Source organism: Neolamprologus multifasciatus, chromosome 20, assembly GCF_963576455.1.
Source record: "Neolamprologus multifasciatus chromosome 20, fNeoMul1.2, whole genome shotgun sequence".
Taxonomy (NCBI): domain Eukaryota; kingdom Metazoa; phylum Chordata; class Actinopteri; order Cichliformes; family Cichlidae; genus Neolamprologus; species Neolamprologus multifasciatus.
In genome coordinates this window covers 28,293,237-28,312,129 of record NC_140458.1, presented here as the reverse complement: position 1 = coordinate 28,312,129, position 18,893 = coordinate 28,293,237, and the positions used below count along the sequence as shown (strand labels likewise).

At 40.3% G+C, this 18,893-nt stretch overlaps 1 protein-coding gene across 3 annotated transcripts in view; it reads left to right on the top strand.

Moving 5' to 3' along the window:
* Positions 1 to 18,893, top strand: part of sema3g (semaphorin 3G) — a 59,166-nt gene that overhangs the window by 15,384 nt on the left and 24,889 nt on the right. For all 3 annotated transcript variants that reach the window (XR_014871515.1, XM_085145732.1, XM_085145731.1), the window contains exons 2-4: positions 1,655 to 1,815; positions 7,274 to 7,336; positions 13,903 to 14,022. Coding sequence is in view for 2 of the 3 variants with exons in the window: in XM_085145732.1 (XP_085001858.1) it covers positions 1,655 to 1,815; positions 7,274 to 7,336; positions 13,903 to 14,022 (344 nt within the window). In the remaining variant the exon portion in view is untranslated. The remainder of the gene's footprint in view (positions 1 to 1,654; positions 1,816 to 7,273; positions 7,337 to 13,902; positions 14,023 to 18,893) is intronic.

Below are 18,893 nucleotides of genomic sequence, written 5' to 3'. Positions count from 1 at the left end.
GTGCAGCAGCCACGTGGCTCTGGGGTTATGCTTGCTAAGAAGCCTAACAGCTTCATCTCTGAGTTGAAGCTGTCCCTGGAAATGCTTGGTTTCTGAAAGTAAGCAAAGCAACAGTGTGGAGGATCTCTGTGTGGCAGATGTAAAAGTTGCAGAGGGTGGAAGAGACTGCTGAGCTTCAGCTACTGTCGGTTATCTTTCCTTCTGTCTCGCCAGCATGTTTTTTTCAGCCCTGCCAGTTTCAAGGAATCAATCGGTCGTACTGCTCTCTTTGTCTGTCTGCCTTCTAATTATTTTCAGACTCTTACCAGTTGCTGAACTCTTCGATGTCTGCATTCCTTCTCTTACCAGTTATTTCTTTCTTTCTCTAACTTTGTCTAACTTCCTCTCTCCCTACCTTATATTGCTATTACTTGGCAATTTTCTCATTAGTCAGCCAAACTTTTGGCTGTTCAGCAAAGACACAGGATGAAATGAATGTCAATATCAGTGGAAACCTCTTTGGAAGGCCTTTATGAGAGTGTGAGCTAAAACAAATAAATGGTGGATAAGTGATGAAATAATACCTGAGAAAGTAAAGCATACTTGCAGCACTGCTGAAAAGTGTTCATGCTTATGTATGTGGAAAAATGCTGATTTCTTATAAAAACAGCTCCATTGTGTGTACATGGCCCCAGTGATGGACAAGGTATCACCGGTACATAGGACCCTCCTGCCTCACTCAGTCAGTACTCACGCTGAGTGGCGAGTGACTCGGGCTCCCCCTCTCACTCTCTGTGTTTGTGCATGCTAGTCAGTGTGTATTGTGCTGAGTGAAAATGAGGAGAGAAATAACCGATGTGACAGACGAGTGATGAGAGACAAACGAAAAGTCGATTCAGCCCGAGCTGACTCCTCCGCTGAGAGTCTGGCATACCAGCGACGTGTTCACACACACACACACGCACACACACACGCACGCACGCACGCACGCACGCACGCACACACACACACACACACATTTCTCTCCTCATTTTCATACCTAGACAGAAAGAAAGTAAGGTGGCGGGCGATAAAGATGAACAGAAACAAAGAAAAAGTGGGAAAAAATAAGACGTGTTTGGGTGAGAGAGTAGAAGATGTCAAAGTTGTCAGAGACTTCCAGGCAGTTGGGTTTTATGTTTGGTTTTTGTGGTGTATACGTGCATCAATATGCAGTGTATGTGTGTGTGAAGAGAAGACATCCTGTGTCTAGCTGAACTCGAGTTCACCTCAGTCTGCACCTAGCCTGCAGAGTTATTGCAAGACCCTCTTTGAAGCTGCTGCCAAATTGCTCCATATTCGTTACCGTGGTACTTTTACTTTTAGTATCGTGAATTTCTGCAGTACTGCATCATGTTAATATTTAACATTTCCTCTTATTGTTTTAGTGCCGTGTTTTAACTACAAGAACTACTTCAGTGAAGTAATGAAATGAAATGAAAGAAATGAATTGACACTAAAGTTTTGAATCCCATACAAAATACAGCAAATGTAATGCAAAAAGTGCATTTTTTCAGAATGCACAATAGCAGGGCCGTGACAATAGCACACCCAAAATATTACGGCCTTTATTCTGTTTTTTAGTGGGCACTCCTCCATGTTTTCTGCTGTCACTAATGCCTTGCTCTCTTTGCAGACCTGCTGTCCACCAACAGGTCATCCATCTTCAGCGGTCACCATGGCCACCTCTCTGTTACTGCTGTCTTCCTGGATGAATACCGTGACCGTTTATTCCTGGGCGGGAAAGACGTCCTGTACTCTCTCACGCTGGGACCTGTTAGCAGTGAATCGAAAGAGGTAAAAATGATGTGTTTTAAATATTTTTACTGAGCTCTGCTTCGATGATTGATGCACAGTAAAAGTGTTTTTACTGCACAGTCTACATTTGTCGTTTTATTTTGATTTAGGTTGTGGACACTGTGCTTCAAGTGGTTTCACCCTGTAGAAAGATGATTTATGACTTGAAGAGACAGATGGAGGATTTAACATTTTATCAGAATTCCTTCCTTGTAGAACATCTGTTTAAGTGTTCTGTTACAAATCAGCTACAAATATGGCAACAGACATTTCATTTAATATTACTGGTATTGCATCAAACTGAAAAGTCTTCCTCCCATCACCCTCAACTCAGTGAGCCTGGTTCCACTGGAGTTTTCTTCCTGTTAAAAGGGAGTTCTTTCTTCCCACTGTTGCCAAAGTGCTTCCTTATAGGGAGTCATATGATTATTGGGGTTTCCTCTGTTTTCTTTACTTTTACATTACTTTTTGCACTTCTTGTGTTATAAACAGGTTCCCTCTAAACTACACTTCATTTCTACCCTTCCCAGTAAAGGAACACCTGTAATAAAGCAGCTACCCATAAATCAAACATTGTATTTCTGTCTGTTTTGCTTTTAATTTCAGCACCGGTTTGTCATTAAGGTTTGTTAAACACTGTAACAGCAAAGAGACTTGAAAGGTAAATTATAAACCAGGAACCAGATGAGGAGCCGAGTGCTGCACCTCACTGCAGGTTTATCACAGACTGAGAGTCTGACCAAGACAAAAAGATGAGATGTTCTATTGCCTTTATCATAATTAAAATTGAAACTTTCTCTCTTTAACAGTCTAGATTAAGTTGAGAACAATCACTGATTAGTTTAAGTCAAAAAGACTGAATATGTTAAAAAATTATTGAAAAAAAATAAATGCATTTCATACTAGAGTGTAATCTAGGTTTTATTAGTATTTATGCTCGGGAACAGTAAATCCATATGGGGTTTTGCTGTGATTTGTGAACTTACAGAGTTATTATACCTTTCAGCTGCATCCTATAAGATTTCAGACAGTTTTTATTAGAAGAATTTGTCATCGGGGAAATGAGTGAGTTTAGGTTCAAACGGGATATAATTTCATCTAACTGTGTTACTTTGGAGCAAGAATGTACTGCAAATTTGCATCAATATTTAATTTTCCACTAGGATGTCCAGTTTACTCTGTGTTCCATTAAACTGGTTTCTAGTACATGGTGAACAAAAACAACCCTTTTAAACCAAAGTCCCCGGTGTGCTACAGCACTTAGCTAAGAACAGCGGTGCGTGTACATGGGTCAGAGAGACTGATGACATGAAGTGAATGGGTGAATGGGGAATTTAAGTACGCAGGAAGCCAGATGTCGCTCACCGTATCTACCTCTTAATTTTCCATCCCTCTCTCGCATTCTCTCACAGCTCTCTGTCTTGGCTCGTGATCACACGCGGTGTTTGCCGACAAAGTGCGCTGTGAGCGGTGTGAGGGTTAACAACCATGTTTCTAAAGGAGCCAGCCATTGTGAGTTCAGTAAAAGAAATTTTTACAAGATTAAAGGCATCTGCCAAATCATCCATAACATCGCTAAGAGAAAGTATGCCTAACTCGAGAAGCACAACATGTCCTGCAGCTTATCCCTTTTTACAACATGATTTTACATCATGCTGTAAAATCACATCCTTCTTAGTTTAGCTAGTCAGTTTAATATGTACCCCTTTCTCATTTAACCTGCCAAATGTTTCCCTCAGCATGCATGAGTGTGCAAAGATCTTCCCAAATATGGTGAAAAAAATCCAAAAGTTACAATTAAAAGTTTGGTCTGAATAATGATCTTACAAATTTTACTAAAATGTGAGAAGAACTCAGTCAACTACTCCAACAACGAGATTCAAAGAGAGCTATTAGCTGAAACTTGCGTCTTTCAGCATAGTGTACAGTATTTTCTTAAATCTGAAGAATCCTGGACAAGTGGAGAACCAAAGAAGAATTTGCAGGCCCAAAAAAGATCTACAGCAGATGAACGGTATGAAAGTCACGTCCTTAACAAAAAGGGAAAAAAATACCTCCAAGGACCTGAAACAGAATATGGGAGCTATGTCTGGCCCATCTGGTGGTCCATCTACTGTTTACTTAAGCCTCATCAGACATGGTCTCAGTGGAAGGGTGGCTGTCAAGAAGCCATTCTTAAGGAAGGGAAACTGTGAGAAAAGGCTGAGGTATGCCAAATTACACAACAGGCAGAGTGAAAATCAGTGCCAACAGGTCTTATAGAGCGATGAAACCAAATTTGAACGTTTTCGTTCAAGTCATCCTCAGTCGGAGGTCAGGAAAGAGGTACAACAGTAAGTGTCTATAGCCATCTGTAAAACACTGTGAAGGCTCTGGCATGGTTTGGGGCTCCATTTCAGTGATTTTGGAGATCTTATCAAAATTGATGGAAATATGAAAACAGAAAAGTGGCATCAGAGTTTGATCCACCATGCAAAACCATTGGGAAACACATTGCCAATGCAGTAAAAGCATACCTGGATAGAAAAACACACAGTGGAACACTACCAGTTATTGGCCTCCCCAGAGCCCGGACCTCAACAGTGTTGAAGCAGTGTGGGATCATCTTGACAAAGAACAGAACAAAAAGCAGAAACATCCAAAAAAGAGCTTTGAAACTATTCATGAAGACTACCTAAAGAAATTACAAGGAAGACTTTTTCATAGTACTGCATATTGTAGCTTTTCAACTTAATCTTTGCCCATAAAAGTCTAAAGTATATATTTGTTATATAATCCCAGTTTGGTGCCCTCTATAAATCTGACCAGCAGTGCAGTAATGCGGGGTGATTTAATTCTAAACTCAAGGCTTTAGTCGAATAAAAATCAGATGGCATTAACTTGGTCCATGTTGCATGTGTCAGCCCAGAACTGGCTCCACTACGGTCTGAATCACATCAGGAAAGTGGAAAAATTTCCATAATTATAATTACCAAGGGTAAACTAAAACAAATAATGATTTAGTGCATCTAAATGTTTCACGTGATCGAATAAATATTCCACTTGCTCCATGCGAAAAGATAAACACGTTTGATTGGTATTTGATATCCCGTCTTTGAAAAATGTATATGAAATCTTCACTCTTGCTTTAATGGGTTGAAAATGTGGCTGGCTGTCAAAAACATTGTTTTTCAGCAAGTTTAGACAACTGGTTTACTTTGCAGAGTTTTTGGTTACACACTACAGTGTATATTGTGTGCTTCCTTGGAGATTCTGGAGCTGGCATCTAACCCAGCTTATTTAGCGTAAGAGTGATCTCTTTGGCCCGAAAAGAGCACAGAGTAAAATGTGATGTGTTGATAAAAGTGGTGGTTGTGTTGACATTTAAATCAGTATTTAAATCTTCTTGGAGAGAAGATTTAAATACTGAGCAGGTTTTAAAGGACTCGTAATGTTTTCTTTTAGTATTTAAATCAAGTTTCCATTTACATCTTGCCTTGGCTGTGTTACTATGCAGAGATGTCAGCTTATTTTGTGCATAAATGCAAAAAAAAAAGCTACATACAGCACATAAAAAGTGTTGTGTTTGATGAATAAAACAATAAAATGCACACATCTGGCATTTATGGTCTCAAAATTAAGGAACACTTTAAGACCCTCTTGACTGTGTATATATTAAAAAATGTTGAAACAGACCATAATCGAGCTACACTTTAGCCTGATCCACAGAATACATTGTTTCCAGTTGATTTCTACCATTGCAAGCCAGCTTGTGGAGTTGTAAATGACAAATTAATCAGCAATAGTGTCCATTTTATGCTAAGATTTGTCTCCAATACATTTTTGATTAGGAATCTGGAAAAGAATTGGATGAAGCGTGTCACCACTCACACGGCTGTGGTGAGAATTCATGTTTCTGCTCAACTAAACAGTTTCCATCTACGTTCAGCTGCAGTGTACACACTGGCTGGATTTGTTTAAACTAAATGAAGCACACTATTTCGGAACAGCTCCAGGAGGTAGTTGGGATGGACGGCTAGTTTACAAAGCGCTAAACCTTCATCTAGGAGACCAAAAGGCTTTCTTTATGGATCCCAGTGCTAAACAATGTGCATCAATTTAGTTTTTCATTATGATAAACATCCATCAACATAATGCTCTTTGATAACAGTGGCTTTCACAGTGGCACTCAGTGCATGTGCACATGCTGTTCATCCACACGCTGAGCGCAATCAGACATGGTGAAGCAAGTCGGGACCATTTGTTTTCCCCTCTGGTTGCTATCATCCCGCTAAGGCTGTTTCCTGTTAGATCAGACAAAGACTTATTGTCTCAGAGAAACTCGTGGTAGTACACAAACACTGACTTTACACACCCCACTGAAGCTCAGCTCAAACTGACTTGGGCTTTTCTCTTCAGTGGCAGTGTGAAAACTAGCCCCATTGTTTAAAGTCCAAATTTTACCTCATGCTTATCTGAGATTCACCTCATCGAATTATCCAATTTGCAGACTGAGAGGAAGACTCCGGGAGTTTCCTAATCTATGCTGCGAGAACTTGTGTTTTATTATAGCTCCAGATGGTGTCGAAAGGACACTCTTAAGGTGGCTGAACACTTTTCTCCCTGCTTATCTATAGCCAGAAATCTAATTTCCTGTCTTGGCACAGAAAAAGAAAGTCTTGAAATCTTTCAGACATCTGTGTAGTATGTTAGTGTAGCCTATGTACAGTACATGCAAGATTTGCTCTTCGGACCAAGCGAATGGAAAATTTCAACCAAAAGACTTACATTGTGGTCTAAAGATTGTGCAGCGCTGTGGAAGTAGAGGAGCGGGACAATGACACACAGAGCATTACATCATTCATCAGAAGCATTTCTTTCCACAAGCCTTTGGCCTTGCATTGTCACTGAGAAGACATTACTGTTGATCATTATAAGTGCGTTTGTTTTACTGTGAGGGCCTCAAAAGGACCTTCTTTCACTGTCATATCAAAAACTTGGGGAAAATCCAAACCAAATCATCTGCGTGGCTTGAAAGAAAAACTTTATATAGCTCATTTTTTGATGTTTTTAATTTATTTCTTGTGATAGTTATGATTCAGTGTGTGGCTCTGGCTTCTGGTGTTGGAGTGGAAAGTACATTTTTGCCTTGTCACACACAGGGTTTCAGCTTTACAAGCCAAAAGTTAACGCCTAACATCTTTGGCTGCCCACTGGAAAGCCTTGTTTCATCATTTGTGGATGAGCTGTTCTCCTCAATTTGCTTCTAACTGCTACAAAAGTTGAATTTTTGAGGAAGATAATTTGCATTTAACGACTCAAAGACTGATATTTCTGTTCTATCCCACCCAAGTCGCTCCAAGAAAAAATGACATTTGGCAGTATGGCTGAGTAGGGCGGTTCTTTGCATTACAGTATTTGATAGTTATGAGGTCATTAATCATCAAACTAATTTTTCTGTGTCCCCGTTTTCTCATAGATCTTCTGGCCTCCATTACCTGGCAACAGAGAAGACTGCATTCAGACAGGGAAGGACCCACAGGTAGCTTTTTGACATTGTTAATATCTGCTTGTTTATTTTAATTTTCATTGCAATATGGTGAGTTTTGTCAAACTGAGCGCTTAAAAAAGGAACGACTACATCCAGTGTTTTTTCTGTCTCCTTTGTTTCCACTTTCGTTATTCAAATAGACACTTGGGGGCGTCTCTGTTGCCTGGCTGGCTTTAAATGGGTGTTGTCAGTTTGGCTACGTCCATCAGCGTGGTTCAAACATACCCAAAGAGATAGAGTTTAGAGCATTCATGGTCTTGACACTTTCATGCCCAGTCCTGCCTCACCTTCCCTTTAATTCCTCTCACGTTTCCATTCTTCAGGGATTACCTGACCTGTGCATGTCTTCCAAGCTGCTGGTTATTCCCTATAAAGTTTTGATGTCCACCTTTAGAGTCGTATCCTTGTTTCTAGAAACTTGGACTCTGACTGTGCATTGCTGCCAAAAATCTCATCAGAACCTCTCCATAAATGTGCCTGAGTTGGCTCATGGTGCTCAGAAACTCTTTATTTAATAAACTGCCTCCGCTATGACAGAGGGATGGCTCTCTCCATCTTCCCAAGTTTGACTTTAGGCTCCAAATGATTCTGAAGGCTCACGATCCAAATCCTGCATTCAGAGTTCAGTTGGGTTTACATTTTGTTTAGATTAAAACAAGATTTTATTAGGTTTGAAAACTAGGATGCAAAACATTTACAATGCTTTTCATTAACAGCAGTCCTCAAATGGTGTGTTATGATGGGAGGAGCAGAGCGTTCCTCTAGGGCTACTAAGTGTGCAGTAAATGGGATAGCTTGACAGTTTGGTGCCATGTTGTGTTGTGCTGACACTGCAGTTTCCTGCCTTAAGGCAAGTCATATTTTGCCTTAAAAGAAAGTAAACTATTAAAAGTAAGCATTTTAATGAGTTAGGAACCAAACAAGTTTCTCTGTATTGAAGTCTACATCAGAGGGAAGTTGAGGGAAAAGATTTTTGTTGTTCATTAGAGCTCATAATAAAGACTTCAGTGAAGGATGCCAGGGATGTAGGAATATAGAGAGGTAGGAGGAGAGGGAGGAGGGAAAAACATAGTGATTTACTATTTGGGCACTGACACAGAAGCCCAAAGCTGGAAGGACATTTCTCAACCAAATATATGTGTTTAAACCTATAGTCAACTACCTACAGTCAAGGAAATGTAGCGCTCGGGTTTAACATTGGGTTTAAAAATGAAAACATATCAGTATGTTATTAATATTAGGAAAATGTCCATTATGAAATCTATTTATTTTGAAAATGATCCTAAACTAAAGCATTATTGCATAAATATAAACATGAAATAGGTGACTGAATGTAACACATCTTTAATAAGAAGAGTCAATAAATTTTAACATAGAAAAATGGGATCTCCACAGTCCACAGACATGCAGTTCAAAGGGTTAGATTAGCTGGTGATTTTAGATTGTTCACATTGTGACTGTGAGTGTGAACAGTTACGATGATAGAGGTCATAAACTGGTTTCGGAGCTGATCCTGGCAAAGTTTATTGGATTTAAAAATCTGACTGGCAGCAGGACACATGAGCTGCTAACAATTATCTTTAAATACAAAAGAAAAATGATGACAGAGGAAATTAACAATAATATATCAAACTGAATTTGATTGAAATAAACAAAAGATTATTTCAAGCAAGAAAGCTTATTATGCAAATGTCATCATGTCGTAAGTTCTAAGCAACTTTAGATCAACTCAGTGCTTTTTTGGAAGGAAGGATGTAAGGAAGTAGGAAAGAAAGGACTGGAGGAAGGAAGGAGGCAAGTTTATTAGAGTGTGGTTGATTTAATGAGACATCGTTGCATTTGGTTCCAGTTGGAGAAGCAAATGGTACTGTTGGTTAACACACACACACAGACACACACAAACACACACACACACACACCAAAATGCACACATAGTGTAAGAGTTATAAAAGCACAGCAATTTTTGTACCCTTTTGTGCTTATGGCAAGGAGTTTGACAGCCCCTCCATCTGGAAGTGGTTAGATATTATGTGTGTGTCTGTAAGTATGTGTAGTCTCTGTGTTTGAAGTGGCAGGTGTGTCATGGGTGTCTTATATCACCTTTATTAGGTGTTTCCTCTACAGGCCGCTCATACGGTGCTGGATGTGTGTGCGCTACTGTACTCTCTTTAGTGGAGAAGTGATGTCACGATCCATTATTGCACAGGTCTGAAAACCAGCTGTGTGAAACTTTACCTTACTGGTACCAAAGGAGTCGTATTGATTGTGTGTTTCCCTACACGGGAAATAAATTGAGATATTTGACAGTTTTTGTTAAACTGCACCGCCACCTTTATGCATTCCTTCACATATCTCCTTTACTGTGTGTTTCTGGGCTTTTTTTGGTGTCAAATGAGATGGATTACTGCTGTGTCCTATATAATCTACAAAGCAAAAGACATACACACTGAACACACACTCATAGGCGCATGTGTTACAACTTATATGGTTATTGTCAGAAAGCGATAAAGGTTGAAAGGTGAAAGGTCTTTGGACTTTAGTGTGTGGGTGTTTGGTGATTTAGGGAGAAAGGTCCAATCACACTGAGGAAAATCAGGTTAAAAATACAGTTCATAGTTTATAGAGAATGTAGTTTAATCTTTGGAATAATCCTTGTTACACAAAGTAAAAAAAGCAATGAAATGCAGTTTTTCTTCTCAGCACATTGCAGTAGAATGAATATCTTCAGCATCCACATCCTGACACCGTGACACTGAAACTCGGTGGAAATAAATAAATGTGTTTATCTTATCTCCTTAATGAAAGTCTGTCTCCACACTGTTCTACTGGCACGTGCCTACCACCTAAAACATGTTTATACTGATAGTGTTTCCTCCCAGAATCACAACCTCGTGGCCTTCACCACCATTAATCACAGCTCACACAAATAAGTACCAGGCAGAAGGGAAGGGAGGCGGACAGCAGCTTCTGCTAAACATGTAGTGTCTTGTTTTAAATTTTCCTCCACTTGCCGCTGGGTTGATGATCAAACAATTCATCGCTGCCAGGAATTGTCACAGTGTTGTTCCTATGGTGCACAAACAAAGCTTTCCGGGGATTAAATCACTGAGATCAAGAATACAGGTGTTAGGATTGCAAAGTTGACATCTGAGCGTGCATATTTGAAGCTTGAATTCTTTATGTAGGCTCCAAAAATCAATTGTGCACTCACTGCTCTGCTTTTTTTCTTTAATGGCAGCCCTGATAGTGTCAGTATTCCAACATTTCTTGTAGAAAGACCTGATTATGTCAAGATCCCAAGCATAAAGAATTCTGGGTTTTAAAAAATAAATAAACGTATGATAAATAATGCGCTCAGACTCCCAAGCTATGATAACATCAAAGCCTTTGGCCTCCAGATTGGGGCTTCTGCAAAAGCTCCTCTCGATTGCGTTTCACTGTTTGTGTTAATAAAAATGTCAATAAGATGCAGCAAATGTCTGTAACTGTTCAGAATGACTTTTAAGTTCTCCAAGAAGCCACAAAGGTCTCCACACAGGAGTTTCGTGTCTTGACTGAGTGCTTTCATTGCTCAATCGAGAAAAGTCGTTTCTTTGAGGATCAAACGGAAACTGAGACCAAAGACTTGAACACACCATTCAGCTGTCCAGCTTTGAACTGCCTGCACAGTGTTTGTGTGTGTCTGTATTTATGTAGGAGGTCCTGTTCGCTGTAGCGTTATACATGCGCATATTTGTGTGCATGTGTGTGCATGTGTGCGCGCGCGTGTGCGTGTGTACAAATGTGTCGGTCCTCACTTCCTGTTAGTATTACAGAATAACAGATTTCTTTCTGTTGAACATCGGCTGTTTATACTGGAAACTGCTCTCCATGTCCAAACCTGCCTCTCCCTACCCGGGTCAGTCATCCTCAAACATATTTGGCTGCTGCTGTAGCTTTCTCTGTGGTTTGCTCCATGTTAGCTGTAGCTTTGTGTTCCAAGGACACGGGTAATTAATGGACCAGTGACCGCAAAATTAAATTTCTCCAATCAGCATCTTACTGGTGCCTCAAACTTCCAAGCAGTCCTCCTCAAATGTGATCCCCTTTTCCAAAATGAGGTATTATTGGCAAAAAAATAACCCTGGACGACCACACAGTGCAGAACTGACCTTCCAGGATTAAACATAATAGCAAAGTACATGCCACAATAAGCCCAGGAGACACATTTCTGATTGCAATTCTATCTTTTAGTTACTTTAAACATAGTTGGTCTCCATTCACCTTTCTTTGTTTCTTCAACTTCTGTTTTTTTACTTCAAATTGACTGAAAAATATGTCAAATGTAGCAAAATCTGTTAAATATAGTATATTGTGCACACTACAAGTAGGAAGGTAGATGTCAAATAAAACTAAGAAAAAAACAAAAAGGTTTCTCTTTCCAGTAGCACCCTGCAAATGTTTCACTGTCACTTTGAAATCTTGTATTATTAATGAAAGTAAACTGCTTTACTCCTGTATGATCCGAATTAATAACCATATTCAGTGGGAAAAGAGGTTTAGTGCTGCAAATTGCAAAGCTCTGCCAGAGATTTGGCAGGGATCTTATTTGCTTATGTTAATGATACTTTTGTCTCAGAGCAAAAGATTAAAAGGTCACTGTCTAAAATGCTGTACATTCTTCTTTCCAAATACTAGGTTACGCAAATGTGGTTTCTGTGGGTAATTTCAGATCTTTAAGTGTGGAAGCACTATTGCTGGGAACACATTTTGGAGGGCGGCAACCTTCTCTTGATAATTAAAGGTTAATACGAGCACATTACATGCTTTTGTTTTCACCATCTTGCCCTAACCATGACTTTTTATGTGGTAAATTTCAGCCCTGGCCGTTGTTACGACTACTCCCCGAGATCTCCCAGTGAAACAAAACCAGATTTAGTAATCAAACATTTTCATTTTCTGTTAAACACCACTCCCTTTATTGCCACTTAATCCCAGTAAGCCCACACAGAACTGTGAAACCAAACGTCCCAGAGTGGGAGAGACATATTTCCTCTTTTCAACATTTCAATTCGCTCTTTTCTCAGGGCCACACAGATCTTCAGATGAGTGCCCAAGTACAAGCACAGAAATGCAGGAGGGGAAGGTTTCTACTCATTTCCAATAGGCTACGTGGGCTGTGCTGTTTGTCGTCTTACAACCACAAAATTAAATTTACGTCTTAATTTTATCCCTTTAGAAGATGATTCCAACAGGCTGGAGATAAATTATAAGCAAGTAAAACAACACTAATTTAGGATAAATAACTGAGGGGACGCGGTGTCCGAAAACCTTTAAAAGCTATGCCAAACGGGCTCAATGATATCCCATCATCCTCACTGGAAACAGAATGTTTGAAATCTAGACGCTTGTACATCGAAAAACCAGTAGTACATTTAGATTTGCTGAAAACATTTTTAATATAAATGCGTTTTCTGTTTTTCACTTGCCCAGTTTTGTTTGAAACACAGAAATTATCCAGTGGAGGAGAGTAATATAATGATGTAAACTGTTTCTCTTAGTGCAGTGACATGGTTTACATCAGGTCTGCAACGAAGCACTCAGGGAAATGATCAGAGGCGGTTTCAGGTCCAGCATCGAGAGGGACAGGGGCCAAATGCACAGCATGGCAGATTTACTCAACACATGCACTTGTAAAAACACAAAGACTAGCAAATGCACACATGTGGAGATCAAGATGGAACACGCAGATAGACACACAACACACAAAAACCTTCACCAACACTCTAGTATCTAATTCTCAGTCAAGCACGCTCATGCAGACACACCCACACACTCTAGGCACTGATTGTGCAGATGACTTTGACCTGCGAGTGATCGCTGCCCGATCCTTTCTTTCCTCAGGCTGACACCCGTTTTGTCTGCTGCTTTTGTTACACAAAGGAAAGAGGAAGTAGTCATGCCCTCTGCTTCCTCTGCAGCTCTGTGTATCATAAAAAGATCTTAATACTCATTTCCTTAGTCACTACTTCTATTGTTCCTGTCATGTGTCACCAATCTCTGTTCTTAGGACCTTTAACTTGAATTTCTTCTGAATTTCCTTCAGTTACAGAGTGCCTGATAAAGCAGGAGCAGCTTCTAGCCTTCCTTTCCGATTTGATCTCTTCCTGATTCTATATTTTTTCTCTTCTCTTTCTTGTTGCTGTTGTCAAAAGTTGAATTTAGATTTATTGCTGAACTCTTCATCTTATCCTCTACATAACCACAAACGTTTTATACCAAACCACCAGAATTATCTACCACATTTTAACACGGGCTCCCAGGATTGGGTTTCATGAGTTCCTTTGACCTGAATATGATGAATCTCCTTCTTTATCGTCGCTTTGGCGGACATCCAAAAATCACAGATACCACTCCTAGATGGAGGCTATCACATTTCATCTTTCTCAGGGCTCAGGACAACATTTGGTATCAATAAGCTTGTTGGTTTCTCTTTGGTACCCTCAGCTTGTCTGCAGTTTGTTAACATATTTGAAATACAGATTTTTAACCTGACTGTGTGTTTGTGTGCTTTGCAGACAGAGTGTGCCAACTTTGTTCGTCTGCTGCAGCCCTACAATCGTACGCACCTCCTGGCTTGTGGCACTGGTGCCTTCCAGCCCATGTGTGCCTTCATCTACGTCGGGCACAGAGGAGAGGTAAGAAGGGTTTAAGATGGGCTGCGGGTGGTGGTGGTGGCTGTGGGCTGCTACTGCTTCTTATAGAACTCTGGACATCTGCAGATTGTATTGGGCAGCTGATTATCTCACTGCATCCATCATTCAGCAGAAAATAGAAAAACATGCACTGACAATCAGTTACCTAAATACAGCCATAAACCCCTCAAAACACAGACATGCAAACACATATATCAGTTGGGGTTGCTGATGAAAGCTCTGTGGTGTGCAGCTGTCACAGTTGTGGAAAACTCCTATTTTAGTGCTGAACTGCACTCACTCTGCATTTTTGGCAACTGCAAATTATACATGCTTTTTATGCACTGTGTGTTATTAGCAGTTTGAGCTGCAACTTTAGAAACTCTGAATATATATTTCACATGACAATTTAATAAGAGCCTGACTTCTCACCTCCACATAACTGACCAATCACAGCATTAACGCACTCTGTAAGAACTGGCAGGTTACGCTGAGAACTTTTATTGCTTCTCTCTCTTTTTAAAATACACATACAAAAACACTTTACTGACCGCTAATTTGTTTACATGCACATGCAGCAGGCATGGATCAATATATTTCATTACACTGAACTACATTTCAGCTCTACTTTGCCCCCCAGCACAGTTTTACCTTGCACTCTGTGGATGCCATGGAGTCATTGTCTTCAGGACTGCGAAGGTACCAGTCTCTACACCTTTGTGGTTGAGGCCTTAAGTTTTTATTAGACTCTATAACAGAAACAGACATGGAAAACTGGAGACACCGCAGTAGCAATTATTTTTACGTTTTCTTTGACGTCCACTAAAAGTCCTCTGCCTGGGGTGCATACGTAGCTGTTGCAATGAAATGTAAAGCCTCAGTGGACGAGTCTGTGGCCACACAAAAATTGGCAGGCATGTGGAGGTCCACCGACCATTTTGTGCATGATGAAATTTATATCATTTGGACCCAAGAAGACCCCAGCAGACTCACAAGTGCAGAAAGTATAATCAAGGCTGGACATATAAAGATACAATTGGCCTGAATTTTCCTGGAAATGACTGTCGATGATATATATTTTGAGACTGCTGAAAGACAGTAATATACAATCAAACCACCAAGCCAAATAGTAAGAGAGTTCAAAAAGATGGGTGTTACTTTCTGCACACTTTTGCCATTGGTCATCAAACATATTGTCCAGTGACTCTTAAAATGTTCATTTGAAATTAATTTGTCAATACTAAGTAAATGAACACTGACTAAAGGCCAGTTAATCAAACATTTACAGTTGACATGATAATGAAAGGTTGGTGGTCTTACTACTTCTCAGTAGAAAAGCATGGCACCATACAAAGGAAATAGTGTATATGTATGAGATGATACAAGGAACGACTGGGTGGCCTCAAAGCTGTGGAGGAAATCAGTCTAATGGAGCAAATGGGGTTGGTGCCAATGTGGCTTTTCAGAAAAACACAGTTCAGACTGACTGGGGTCTGTGCACAGATCCCTGAGGTTCAATGTTAATTCTCTACAGGCAGCTCTGCCATGAGTTTTTCTGCAGGCCACTCAGCCGCAGCATTAAACCCTCTATACATCTTTTCAAATGCACAGGCTGGCTCTCAGATGCTCAGCTGAGTGGAAACCTCTGCAGCCACTTTAAAGGACAAGAATGTATGAATGGAGCTATTAAGACAGACTCGCTCTCTCTTTAACGGCACTTGAACAGATCCTTGCCCAGTGTGCTGCCCTGTAGGGCCCAGCAGGAGAGGGTCAGTCTTTAGGGGAGGGGGGAGGTGGATGTTGGCAAAGCGCTCTGTTAGGGAAATGAGACAGTGGGATGGGAGAGTGCCAACCTTGTAGAATGTGTGTTGATTTGTGTGTGTGGCTTGTGTGTGCATATAAAGCACAGGAAGTGCATTTTTCCTTTTCTGTTATGGATTTAGGTGCTCGACACAGCGTGTGTTCTCCTTAGCGGTGTCATTTTCTTCCTCCCCCCTGATCTGTCATCCCGAGTGTGGTTTTTGAACTCGGGGTTTTATGGCACATCATGGAAAATGGAATACATATTTCTCTGTTCATGTTAAATAATTTAGCTCAGATACAATATACTGTGGTCTGCGTGGCTCAAAACTGAGGAAACAAACACTGGAGATAGAAACAGTTCAGCAGAATCCTTGTTAAGGGTTGCGATGCATTTGGGAGCAGAGCAGAAATGTAGGCCACATGTTTTAAACTGCAGCCTCCTGGGAAGTGCAGGAGTTTCTGCCCCCAGTGCAACTAAGCAACACACTTGAACTCAGCACTTCTTAGTCAGCGGTTATGGGTTTTTTTCCTGCAGGAATGATTCAGATAGCCAGTTACGAAACTACAGGGACTGTAGGTGTCATTTCTTTTGTTAAAGTGCATTGAATCATCTGTTGCTATCCAGTTTAAGATGATGAAGGTGGTGCACCTGTCTTTTCAATCATTACTCCTTTTGTTTTATTTGCCCCGCGGGATGCACTTTGTGATAGGATAGTTGCATTTGCACGCGTATGCGTGTCTGCCCAGGTGTGTATTTAATGAGCGGAACAGCCTGCAACAGTCGTATGGGTGTCAAAAAACAAATCACTTCTTCTCTCCTAAAATATATCATGACGCCAGCTGCTCTCCAGCTTGCGTGTCTGTCTGAAACCACCACTCAGACTACAAGTGTTTCCTGTCAGGTAGTCAGCGAGTCCGGCTGAATGGACAGCACCAAAGAGAGCCTGTCCATTTATATAACCAATTGTAAACTGGTGGAGAAAACACACCCATTTGAGTGCTTGACCTCTCCCAGGAACTGAGGCGGCGGGCTCTCAGTTCCTGGACTCTGGGTGGGATGACCTTTGACCTCATAGGTGTTTCATCTCAGTTAGGGGGCATATACATACTCTTTCTATCGCTCCAGTGGCACCCCATTCTCTCCCTCTTCTCTTTTTCTTGGTGTCACTTTGTTGCCTGACTGTCAACAATGTTTTACGCAAAAAATTTCAACATGTTGTGAGAAAATATTTGATTCATTTTACAACAGCTGGCTCTCAGTGGAAAAAAATGCACTGTCAGACAGTGTTTTGACTAAATCTATTAGTATTGGACATGCTGTTATTTCCTTTTGGTGTTAGCCAAGCCCAACTGTATTTCATACTTTTATTCAAAGATGAAAACAAAGAATTGGATTTGGAAACATTCTGGTCAACGAACCCACCAGCGTAACCTCATGATTGGCCGTGTCAGTAATGCTCATATTTCTTGGAGGTCATGGAGGTCATTTAAAAACCACTAAAAGCATTTTTTATGCTCATGTGCAATGAGATTAAGCTTCATCGGGCCATTCAAGAAGAACTCGTGTGTCCCGTTCCTTGCTTCAGAAAAATGTCATCAGTTAAGAGCTTCATAATCCCCATTAAATGAACCTCTAATTTTTGTCTCAGGTCTGTGTGTCTTTGTCTCCCCCTTCTCTCTCTCCCTTACCCCCCCCCACACTTAAAGACTAACATAAACTGAAGTCCCCAACGGTGAGTGACACAGCTTGCCTGGGCAGCGTCATAGATGTGAAAATAAACCAACATGTTACAGTGACGACATAAAGATACAAGACCACACACACATGGGCACACACTTATACACACACATAGAAGCCATCAAAACAAATAACACCAGCTAAAACATAAATATGTGGACAGGGAGACAGAAACACAAGCAAACATTCAAACATAAAAACGTTCAATGTATATGTGCAGATACAGGGAGTTAACGCAAGCTTCATTGATCCTGAAGCTCCATTATTCAGTTAAAGCTGACTTTTACTTAAGATTTGTGTTTTGTGGAGCTTAAAAAAATAAACTTGCTTAGTAAGGAATTTGCTAAATCATTTCCGCTCACCATCGTGGCCTAAAAAGAGTTATTTTTCATGCCCGTTGGGAAAAATAGTAAATGCCTGTCAGCGTAACAGCACTGCAAGTGAACTAAAAAGGTTGAAAGCATGATGAAAAATTGATTCTTTGTATATCACCTGTTCTAGTCTTCTCATGTGCGTTGCCTTTGGATCAGACTCTTCACTAGAGCTCTTTAAGTGAAAGTTAAATTTACTGCCTGTGCTTTTTCTGCTCATTTTGCCCCATTTATCTCATTTTAATTGGTAGTTTACTTCAACTTTAACTGTAATAATTGCTATAATTGTAGGCAATAGCTCTCGTTCCGTCTATCCTTGTGTCTTTATTTTTTTTTCTGCTTTATCTTCCCCGCTTGTCTTCTAATCTCCCTCCATTCTCAGACCGTTTCTCTTTGGCTGACGAATATTCAGTAATTTTCAAAAGCAAATAAAACCAGAAAAGATAAATTCGAAAACAGAAGAGGAATGAAAGGCAACAAAAGATGAAATGGGAGAGCGTGATTCCCATGCTTACTTCCCCCAGAGGGAGAGTTGAATGGTGAGAGAGGAAGCCCAGTCATTATTTGACTGGACAGAGGGGACATAGCCAAGTACAACATGGTGTCCCACGAGGTCTGCTAGTTGTCCAAGATGTTTGAAGCGAGACCAAACACTTTTAGACGTTAAGTGTTTTATACAGCTCTGTGTCGCAAAATTTTATCTGATGTTAAATAATAAACCCCGGACAAGTCAAATAAACTTGATGATTCAATGTCCAGGACAGATGATTTTATGTTTTAATGCGGCGTCACTTCTTCAAAACATTTATAACAATCAAGGACAAAATGGGATTTTTTTCTCCTTTGTTTATCTTAATGGGACAGATGATCTAATTCAAACTGAAAGTCAAATTTTTGTTCCTGTCTGTTATTTTTGCATGCAGCCTATTATTTTATTCTTAGGATTAGGATCAGAATGAACA